The sequence below is a fragment of the Corythoichthys intestinalis genome, chromosome 18 (genome assembly GCF_030265065.1).
Source record: "Corythoichthys intestinalis isolate RoL2023-P3 chromosome 18, ASM3026506v1, whole genome shotgun sequence".
In the NCBI taxonomy this organism is placed as follows: Eukaryota; Metazoa; Chordata; class Actinopteri; order Syngnathiformes; family Syngnathidae; genus Corythoichthys; species Corythoichthys intestinalis.
In genome coordinates this window covers 32133836-32144852 of record NC_080412.1, presented here as the reverse complement: position 1 = coordinate 32144852, position 11017 = coordinate 32133836, and the positions used below count along the sequence as shown (strand labels likewise).

The 11017-nt window shown below is 37.7% G+C and overlaps 1 protein-coding gene across 1 annotated transcript in view; it reads left to right on the top strand.

Annotated features, from left to right (window-relative positions):
• The first annotated feature begins 272 nt into the window (after positions 1-272).
• nsg2 (neuronal vesicle trafficking associated 2) overlaps positions 273-11017 on the top strand; it is a 99297-nt gene continuing 88552 nt past the window's right edge. Inside the window, exons 1-2 of the mRNA XM_057820689.1 lie at positions 273-462; positions 1328-1481. Of these exons, the coding sequence (XP_057676672.1) occupies positions 1353-1481 (129 nt within the window). The 5' untranslated portion in view covers positions 273-462; positions 1328-1352. The remainder of the gene's footprint in view (positions 463-1327; positions 1482-11017) is intronic.

The following is an 11017-nucleotide window of genomic DNA, read 5'->3' as shown; positions in this document are numbered from 1 at the left end:
TGGGAGAACTTGCACAATTAGTGGTTGACTAAATAGTTATTTGCCCCACTGTAATTGCAGGGCTGCCAATACTTTTGGCCAATAGTGTATAATATATATAATATAATAAAGTCGATTCTATTCTATTGAGCAGCGTGTTAAATAATTTGTGCTAGTAGTCAAAACCACATTTTTTTTTTTTTTCAAATTACAAAAGCACTTTGCCCGGAGTTCTGCTGTACTTGAAGTCCCTGAATGCAACATTAATTCAGCTTCCAAAGGAGTCAAAAAAAAAAAAAGGAATCAGCTTCTGGGTGTTGCTGCACAGCAGAACAGATGAGGATTGGGGATTAGGGGGTTGGGCCGTCTGCTGGTTGGAAGAAGCGTGCCTCCAGACATCCAGTCGGTGCGTGGCGGTGCAGCAACGTCGCATCCCTCCCGCAGCATCAGCATCATCCTCGTAGCCGCACGCCGCAGCACACCGTGAGTTGCCTACATCTGTCTGCGTCCTTGTTGAAATTTTGTCTGCACGTTTTTGCCCTCATTCACCTTCCCGACGACGTGTTTGTATCAGGCACGTTTAAACGTTTGCTCTTAGAGAAGGGAAAAGAGTCTTTTTGTTTTGATCCTCATATAGTTCAACATGAACTGCAACCTGTTCTGCATTTGACTTTTGTCACAGCTCAGCAGAAGTGTTTAATAATTGTTGATTTTTAATTTCATATTTGAACTTTCAATGCATATTGTAAATTTTTGAATCACACTCTAGCCAAACAATATACTCTTCTTTTGAATGTTTAATTCTAAACATTTTAATGTCTTTTCATGTAATTTCTTTAAAAAATACATTTAGCATTTGCAAGTATTAAAATGTTAACAGTTTAGTTATAGTACTGTATTTTCTAATGTTTGAGTGATTTTTTAATTATGTGAAATATGTTTATTAGTCATATAATTTATGTATTTTTGCAGTTTAGTTAAAAATATTTTTCGTGATTCTTTAAGAATTTGTTCATAAAATATATTAGGATGAATCAAATATTTGATAATGAAATATTTCTCACATACTATTGATTAGTAATACATCATATGTGTTGATCAGTTTTAATGTACTATTTTACTATCTTTACTTTCTAAAACTGTTATTTAAATACTATATGATTAAATATGATGAAATATTTTATAAGAGCTTTAAAAATTATCAACTTGAAAATTGTGTTTATTCCATTTTTATTCAATATTTATTTTGAATTTATTTTAAAATGTAGTATATTCAACTTGAAAAGGGAAAACACAATCTAATTGAAATATCCCCAAATTAGACAGTTTGCTTTTGTACCACATCCAGGTAACGTAACAAGAGGTTACGCAAGATGGTAAAACTGGGGAGTCATCTTCAGGACAAAGGGGCCAAAGCGGCGAGCGTGGAGGACGGCTTCCAAAACGTGCCCCTTATCACTCCTCTAGATGTGGGCAGCCTGCAGAGTCAAGCCCCTGACAAGGTGAGCGCCCCTCTCCTCCCTCCATCCTTTTCACTTTACATCCATCCTTTGCGCTTTGTATTCCTATCAGACATCAGGAGACAGATTAGCTCATTTGTCATCTCCTCATCCCATAGTCGTCCACACCCCTACGTTTGTCCTGTTACCATGGTGATGCTTCAATGGACGCTAATGGTTTCCGTTCGATCGGATTTGCATGTGAGTTCCAATGGGACAACTAAGCCTCTTTTCCCTACTGTCCTATCACAACATTAACCCTTTCAAGTAGGGTTGTCCCGATCATGTTTTTTTGCTCCCGATCCGATCCCGATCGTTTTAGTTTGAGTATCTGCCGATCCCGATATGATTGCTTTTTTTTTTTGCTCCCGATTCAATTCCAATCATTCCCGATAATTTTTCCCGATCATATACATTTTGGCAATGCATTAAGAAAAAAATGAATAAAACTCGGACGAATATATACATTCAACACACAGTACATAAGTACTGTATTTGTTTATTATGACAATAAATCTTCAAGATGGCATTTACATTATTAACATTCTTTCTGTGAGAGGGATCCACGGATAGAAAGACTTGTGACTTTGTGTATTGTGACTAAATATTGCCATCTAGTGTATTTGTTGAGCTTTCAGTAAATGATAACGTGGCCATCCCAAATGCATGATGGGAAGTGCACCCATGACTGTGCGTAGTGCTAGCAATTGATATATGTTCTCTGCGTTGGGAAATAACTTAAGGTGATAAGACAAAGATCAAATGCCACCTTGCTTCTCCACATTGCTTCCCATGATATTTCTAATCATAGGGAGAGGGATTGCAAGGCTTTAGCCCATTTAAAATAAGGCTCCAAAGGCTGCCAAAATTCATTCTACTCATTTTGCGCTGCCTTTTATCTCTTAATATAGGCAAAACGGCGTCATTACAGATTGAGCGCGACAATGAGTGAGACGGTCGTCCAGTGCATACATTAATATATAACGTGACACATTTTTTATAGGGCTGTCAAACGATTAAAATTTTTAATCGAGTTAATTACAGCTTAAAAATTAATTAATCGTAATTAATCGCAATTAATCGCAATTCAAACCATCTATAAAATATGCCATATTTTTCTGTGAATTATATATATCTATTCTGTAAAATAAATTGTTGGAATGGAAAGATAAGACACAAGATGGATATATACATTCAACATACGGTACATAAGGACTGTAGTGGGCATTTCACTCTACTGTCATTTAAATCTGTCTATGCTTTCCTCACGCCGAAGCGTCTACTTTTTCGAAGGCTAGACAGCTAGTGAACGACGCCTTAATAATCAGACTTCTTCCTTTTTCATCTGATTTATTAATAAAAGGGCCTCAAACCATTGTCCTCTTTAGACCGTTTACGTAAAACTACAAAAAAAGAAGTAAACAAGCATTGCATTAGCAACAACGTTAGCTTAGCACGCTATACAGGTTGACTAAACATAAACAAAAAGCGTCTCATACAAAAAATATAACATTTTGCTTATTAACATAATAGGTACATTCTTTACAACAACCATACTTACGGACAAATCTTTTCCAAGGATCATATAAGCACAACAGAGACGTCGTGCAGCCCATATTGAACTGGCAAGAAAAAAATAAACCATGTCGCAAAGCGACCACAAGAGTTCGCTGTTAGACAGCACAAAACGTCTTGCTGTAAAACTTACCAAAAGGCAGAATACTGTCTGAGAGGGACATGTGCGTTAATTGCGTCAAATATTTTAACGTGATTAATAAAAAAAAATAATTACCGCGCGTTAACGCGTTAATTTTGACAGCCCTTATTTTTAATAAATTAATTGCTGCCGTTATTGGGATAAATTTGATAACCCTACTTTATGCCTAAACTAAAGACTCTGGATGAGTGTAACATATTATGTCTGTAACGTTAAATACAATTAGAAAACGATTTAATTAAAATATATATATTTTTAAAAAAGGCATGGTCGATATTTTTTTGCCGATTCCGATACTTTGAAAATGACGTGATCGGACCCGATCGATCAGCATCACATCTCTACTTTCAAGGACAGTGGTCACTACAGTGGACAGCAATAGACTTCACTATCAGTTGATGGGGAACGGGGTGCGGTGCCGCTCCGTAGGGGGCTTATTTTCAAAAATTTCAAATTCAAATATTTTTAAAACCAAAGCCGCTAGTGACGTCAACCAAAACATACACCTCTTTTAGTCATATATGCGTCTCCATGAGCAGCGGCATTGAAAAATTCAAAGTTGTTCCCTAATAAAATCTCGTTTAATTCTTTTTTATCTAAGTATAACAAAAACCTTAAAATGGCTATAAAATTCTCAGATTTTACGCTAGATGCACAAAAATCACCAAATGCAGAAATAATCACCTACATTTTCAGGATCAATATCAATATTTAACATATAAGTTTTTGCCCGAAATAGTGACTTCAATTTTTTCAATTTTGTGCAATTTTGACTTAAGCTTTCAACAGCTAATAAATCGATAGAGACGCTATGAAGAACTACTGTATGTGGAATAAATAAATAAATAATAAATATCTGTTGACAGGGCTGTCAACAGTCCTGCAGGGGCCCGGGAACAAGAGACCATTATAGCCCCCCCCCACCCCCCTACCCCTGCCACCGGCTTGTCACGACAACATACGCAGTACTTTTAACGCTTTGCAAGCAATGACAGTGTAAATGTTCAAAATATTTGAGATGGACCGTTAAATTTAACAGACCGTAATGTGATGTGACACAATATAAATAATTTCCATCGCCATGTAGGCTACAATACAATACAACTGAGAGTGCTATGCCTGCCTGTTAAGAACCAAAACAGTAAAACTAAACATCCTGTGCCTGCCCTCTCCACATCCCTGGAGTTATCAAGCCCTCAAACAGTGATGCGCTTAGATTTTTTGACAGCAAAGTCATTTATAACATCAGTGAAATCCAGTTTTTGGGCAAGCTCACGCTCAATAGAGAGCATGGCTAAGTTCTTAAGACTGCCTTGTGATATGGTGGAGCGTAGGTAGTTTTTTATTATTTGCATTTTACTGAAGGCTCGCTCTTCTCCAGCTATAGTCATACCTGTAGTATATGGACTATGTGTCCCATGATCACCCGGGCTCATGCAGCCAATGGCATGGGACTTGGGGTGATCTAACGCAGCGCATCTAGGTTGCTGGTTTATGATATCTAGTGTGAAGTGCGCAAGTGTAGTTGAGTATTAAAAAAGTTCATATACGTCGCAGAAGCATAAGCGGATTTTAAGGGGGGCCCACGGGGGCTAGGCCCCCCCCGGTGACCGAAAAGTGTCATTGCATGAAATTGACTTTCCTACATATATATAAAAGTTGTAAAGCAATAAAACTGCAACAAAAATGAATGAAATAACAAAAAAATATTCATAGTGGGTCAAAATTATTTTTCGAACAGATCATGTAATTAGCACCTTCAAGGGTCATTTGCTTTGCATATAATTTTCAAAAAAATAAAAAAAATTAGGGGAGGGCAATTTTATTTTTCACATGATTTTTTTCTTTGATTGAAAATATTTTTTTGGGATTGAAGCAACTTTTTTGGGATTGAATGATTTAGACACAAATGTCCTCCCCATAATATGGCCCAAACACAAAAGGATTGCTTCAATCAAAGAAAGAAAAAAGAAAAAAACTTTTTCATTGAAAAATTAAGTTCAAATGCAAATTTTTCAATCTCAAATAAAAACGTTTTCTATGATTGAAATTTTTCTTTTTTTGATTGAAGTGATTTTTTTCTTTGGAAAATATATTTTTTTGAAGCAATTTAATTTTTTAAATTGAATAATAAAGACAAAAACGTCCTAGCCGAAATGTGGCCAAAACACAAATCAATATTACTTCAATCAAAAAAGTTGCTTCAATCAAAAATAATTTTGACTAAAAAAAAAAAAAAAAAGCTTTCACATGCATTTTTTGAGTTCCAAATTTATTTTTGCTTTCAAACACCTTTTTTTTTATTTTTTATTGAAGCCACTTTTTTTTTTTGATTAAAAATATATATTTCGATTGAAGCAACTTTCTTTTTTCACTGAAGCAACTTTTTTTTTTGATTGAATAATAAAGACACAAATCTACTTCCATATGGCTCCGCCCAGGGGATACGATTTTTGACTGGGGTAACTACATTGACACGACACCGGCGGGCGTACCATATTCAATGGATGACAATCTTGGTGAAAAGTATTGCCTAAGCGGCCTGTTTTAGAATTCGCCTCAAGAATGTTGGGAAACAAAAAACGCTCGTTGTCAACTTATTATTATAAATATTCTTGTAACTTAATTTTATTGCTGACACTGCGTTTCGGGGTCATCAACATGTTGTGCCCCCCCCGCCCGAAAAGTCAAACTCCGCCTACGCGCAGAAATCACGTCTGCTCTTTACTTCACATCACCAGCATATGACAATATCGCAGCTCAATAGGCTACAAGCGGCCGGTGACAGACTCGAATCGGGCTTTGGTCACGGTGATGGCGAATGTCAGTGTTAGCGGCTGTTGTTCACTTACCGACATCACCGTCCACAGCCAACTCTAGCCCTAATTCTCTGGCTTCTTGTCCCCCTTTTAAAACTTCATTTTTACTCATTCATCTCTATGATCTTCAGCTCTTTTTTCTTTTCTTTTCTGCGCACCCGATTTATGATGACTCGCCATGTATAGAGTTTATAACAATGATAGATTTTAATTTCCCGCTTCAGGGCGCTTCTAGTGTATTGAGTGCCCCAGAGCGGGGTCAAACCATTCTCTGCTAAGACAGAGGGTGGGTGGGGTCGATGTGCAAAAAAAGGAAAAAATATATATTTGAAATATTTAATACTGTATGTAATATACAAGAAAGCTCGCAAACAGTTTGCTCAAGACATGTCAACAATGCACGTGGATTACTGGAACCATGTCCTATGGTCTGATGAGACTGGCAAGCTTTCTTGTCTACCGTCTTCAGAAGAGGCTTCCTCCTGGGGTGACAGCCATGCGTACCAATTTGATGTAGAGTGCGGCGTATGGTCTGAGCACTAACAGGCTTACCCCCCACCTCTTCAATCTCTGCAGCAATGCTGACAGCACTCCTGTAACGAGTCACATGACATTTTGGAGGGAAAATGACGATCAGTACTCAATTTAGATATTTAGGGATGTACGTAGTTTCTAAGGCAGGGGTGGGCAGGGTTTTTGTTCATACCCATCATGAGGACAGCCTTTCACCAATCTGGTTTCTTACAAGTGCAATCAGTTGATTGCAGTCAGGTGCTTCTTGTTTCCACTGAAACCTCATTGGTTAAACTGTCTGTGCTGAATCAGTTGGAACAAAGACCAGGACCCACTGCGGCCCTCGAGGACCGGTTTGCCCACCCCTGTTCTAAGGGGTGTACTCACTTTAGTTGCCAGGGGTTTAGATATTAATGGCTATATTTTGAGTTATTTTGAGGGGAAAATAAATTAACTCTATTATTATAAGCTGCACACAGACCACTTTTCATTGTGTCAAAGCAGGGCCGGCCCAGGCCATTTGGGGGCCCTAAGCAAAATAATGCAAAGGGGCCCATATTTTTGGCCCGCCATTTTGTCACAGTGTACTGTGAAACCCATACATGCAATCCAACCCAGATGTCCATATTTTGTATATTAATCAGATCTTGTTGCACTGCATACTTCAAACTTCTCACCCCAAATGATTGTCAGTACTTACAGTAGATAGCGCCAAACCTTTTTCTAAAAGAGGAAAGAAAGAAGTTAAGGAAGAACTTTTATTTTTTTTAAGCTTATAATCAAGTATCAAAACTCACAAAAGTCAAATACAGAAAACTGTAGTAAAAAAAATAGAATATAAATTAAACAATTGCCAGATTGGGGGCCCCCTACTGGTCAGGGGCCCTAAGCAGCTGCATAGTCTGCGTATAGGCTGGGCCGGCCCTGTGTCAAAGTATCATTTTGTCAGTGTTGTCCCATGAAAAGATATACTTAAATATCTGCAGAAATGCGAGGGGTGTACTCACTTTTGTGATACACTGTATAGCGAGTAGAACATGATATTTAATCAGACAATGATTTACTGTAAATAAAAAAGAAATACGTGAATGTAAAGTAAAATAAATTAAGGGTCATTCAGGGGCCCCTATGGCCATGAGGCCCGGGAAAACATAACTTGTTGCCCCCTCCCCCACGTGTCGACGGGCTTGTTTGTGGAAACGGATTACACTACAAAAGCACTTTGTTAGGCTTGTTGTTAACACTTGTGTATGTAAATCTGACATGATTATTCTTCTTGGAGTTGTGTGTATGGCAGCCTGGCAGTTTTTTTTAAACATGGGTTCATGGACCATGGATCAAAGCACTGTTCCGCCTTGTTCCGGCCCCGAATCTTTTACCGGAACAGTGTTCCGGCCCACTTCCACCCTTGCTCCTAAAGGACAGTGGTTTGAAGTCTTACTGTCCAGGCGTTTGTGTGTGTGTGTGTGTGTGTGTGTGTGTATGTGACAAGCAATATCTGTCAGTAGCCACCAGTTTGTACGATATGACATGACATTTAAAGAGCTGTCAGTCACTATACTCTGGCGACCTTACAAGCACACGCACACACACCATCTACTATGCTTATATCATTGCAAAGTAAGTAAGGCTGAACCCTGGGGATGTACCACTGAATCATTGTTGGTCCTGTTTGAAGAAGGAGGTAAGAGATAAGAGAAGCGTCTTCCTTCCACGTCTCTGCTGGCTGTCAGCCACTGCAGATTTTGTCGTCCGCCCCCTCCGACTGAAAACATGTTTTTGTTGGGCCTGCGTAAGCTGCTTAAAACAGCCTGTATGAAGCACCGTCGCTAATCACACGTAGCAAAGTCTACTGGATATCTTTGTTCTTATTCATAATGTTCTACCGGAAAGGCAGACACGTTTATGTGTAGTTTTTTGTGTAATTCTAAATAATTTGTAGTCAGATTTATTTGAGCTGGGCAATTTATTTTTGCATGGGGACAAGTGGAGCAAACTGCTGTTTGTAGTGTATGTTCTTGGTTGCTACTAGGGTTGTTCCGATCATGCTTTTTTGCTCCCGATCCGATCCCGATCGTTTTAGTTGCCGATCCCGATATTTCACGATCCGATTGCTTTTTTTGCTCCCGGTTCAATTCCATTCATTCCCGATAATTTTTCCCGATCATATACATTTTGGCAATGCATTAAGAAAGAAATGAATACAACTCGGACGAATATATACATTCAACATACAGTACATAAGTACTGTATTTGTTTATTATGACAATAAATCCTCAAGATGGCATTTACATTATTAACATTCTTTCTGTGAGAGGGATCCACGGATAGAAAGACTTGTGACTTTGTATATTGTGACTAAATAGTGCCATCGAGTGTATTTGTTGAGCTTTCAGTAAATGATACTGAAGCCATTTAACCCAAATGCATGATGGGAAGTGGAACCATGACTGTGCGTAGTGCTACCAATTCATATATCTTCTCTGCGTTGGGAAATAACATAAGGTATTAAATAAAAGTTCAGTTGCTACCTTGCTTCCCCACGTTACTTCCCATGATATTACTAATCATAGGGAGAGGGATTGTAAGGTAATTAAAAAAAGGCTTCAAAAGCTGCCAAAACTCACTCTACTCATTTTATGCTGCCTTTTATCTCCCAATATAGGTAAAACGGCACCATTACAGATTGAGCGTGACAATGGGTCGTGCAACGCATGCATTAACTGCGTTAAATATTTAACGTGATACATTTTTAAAAAATTTATTACCGCCGTTATCAGGATAAATTTGATAACCCTACCTTAAGCCTAAACTAAAGACTCTGGATGAGTGTAACATATTATGTCTGTAACATTAAGTACAATTAGAAAACGATTTAATTAAAAAAAATATATATATTAAAAAAGGCATGGCCGATATTTTTTTGCCGATTCCGATACTTTGAAAATGACGTGATCGGACTCGATCGATCGGGATGCATCTCTTGTTGCTACATTCATTTGAGAAGTTTTACCGAAAAGGATATATTCCATAAAAGGGGTAAATCAATCTTGCCAAATGAAAGAGGGCAATTTGGAAAAAAAAATGTTTTACCATATTTTTCGGACTACAGGTAGTCCCCGGGTTACGAACGAATTCCGTTCCTATGCTGGCGCCATAACCTGAATTTCCGTGTAAGTTAACCCTTTAACCCTTGAAAACCCAAGCCTATTTTGACCGAATTTGCATGCCTTTGATGTTGCCTTTATATTTCAAAGAAAAAATTGTTCACAATGGCCTGATTGGGTCCCTTTTTTCAGGGCACCATAACCTTCATGTCCAAACTGTTTTTTTTTTCCGTCACTGACCAACTATAATCAACATTTTGGACCCAAAAGACCCCCAAAAAATCCCCAAATCTTTGGTCAGAATTTGTAATACTGATGTCCCATTGACAACCAAACATGTTCGACCAACCGTTTTGAAGCTTGATAATATTTATTCAACTTGTTAGGATAAACATTCAACAGAAAAAAAAAAATAAGAATGAATAGTTTTATGTTCAATTCAACACAAACAGCAGGTATGGTCATAGGCATTTTTGGCCTTTACACGGACTGTGTTCAAAACAGTTTATATACAATGCAAAATAGAAATAGATTAGATAGTGAAGAATGAAATCTAGGGCTGTCAAATGATTACAATTTTTAATCGAGTTAATTACAGCTTTAAAATTAATTAATCGTAATTAATCGCACTTCAAACCATGTATAAAATATGCCATATTTTTCTGTAAATTATTGTTGGAATGGAAAGATAAGACACAAGATGGATATATACATTCAACATTCGGTACATAAGTACTGTATTTGTTTATTATAACAATAAATGTTTCGTTTTAATAAAATTTGTAAAATTTTCTGTCAAAAAATAAACTAGTAGCCCGCCATTGTTGATGCCAATAATTACTTACACAATGCTCATGGGTGCTGAAGCCTATAAAATCGGTCGCACCCAAGCGCCAGCAGGGATCGACAAAACTCCAAAAAACACAAGTAACAAGTGGACATTGCACTGTGCTGTCATTTTAATATGTTTGAGCGAGGCATGTGCGTTAATTGCGTCAAATATTTTAACGTGATTAATTAAAAAAAATTAATTACCGCCAGTTAACGCGATCATTTTGACAGCCGTAATAAAATCAAATATAACATTGAAAAAAGTCTTTTAAAAATATTGACTATAAACTAGTTACATTTTTTCAGGCACGCCACTCAGTTTCCCCTTGAATGGGACACAGAGCTACGTCACACAGCCCACTCTACCGCCGTTTGCGCTGTTAGCCTGTCACTTTTCCCAACTCTCCAACTCGTCTGAAGAAAACAATGACAAATCTGGCTCATCCACTTCCTAGGGTTGATGAAATAATGTATTAGCTTGAACTGAATTTAGTTTTCGATTCATTCCACACGTTTCAAACTCAATCCAACCAGCCGTTGCTCACTATCTTG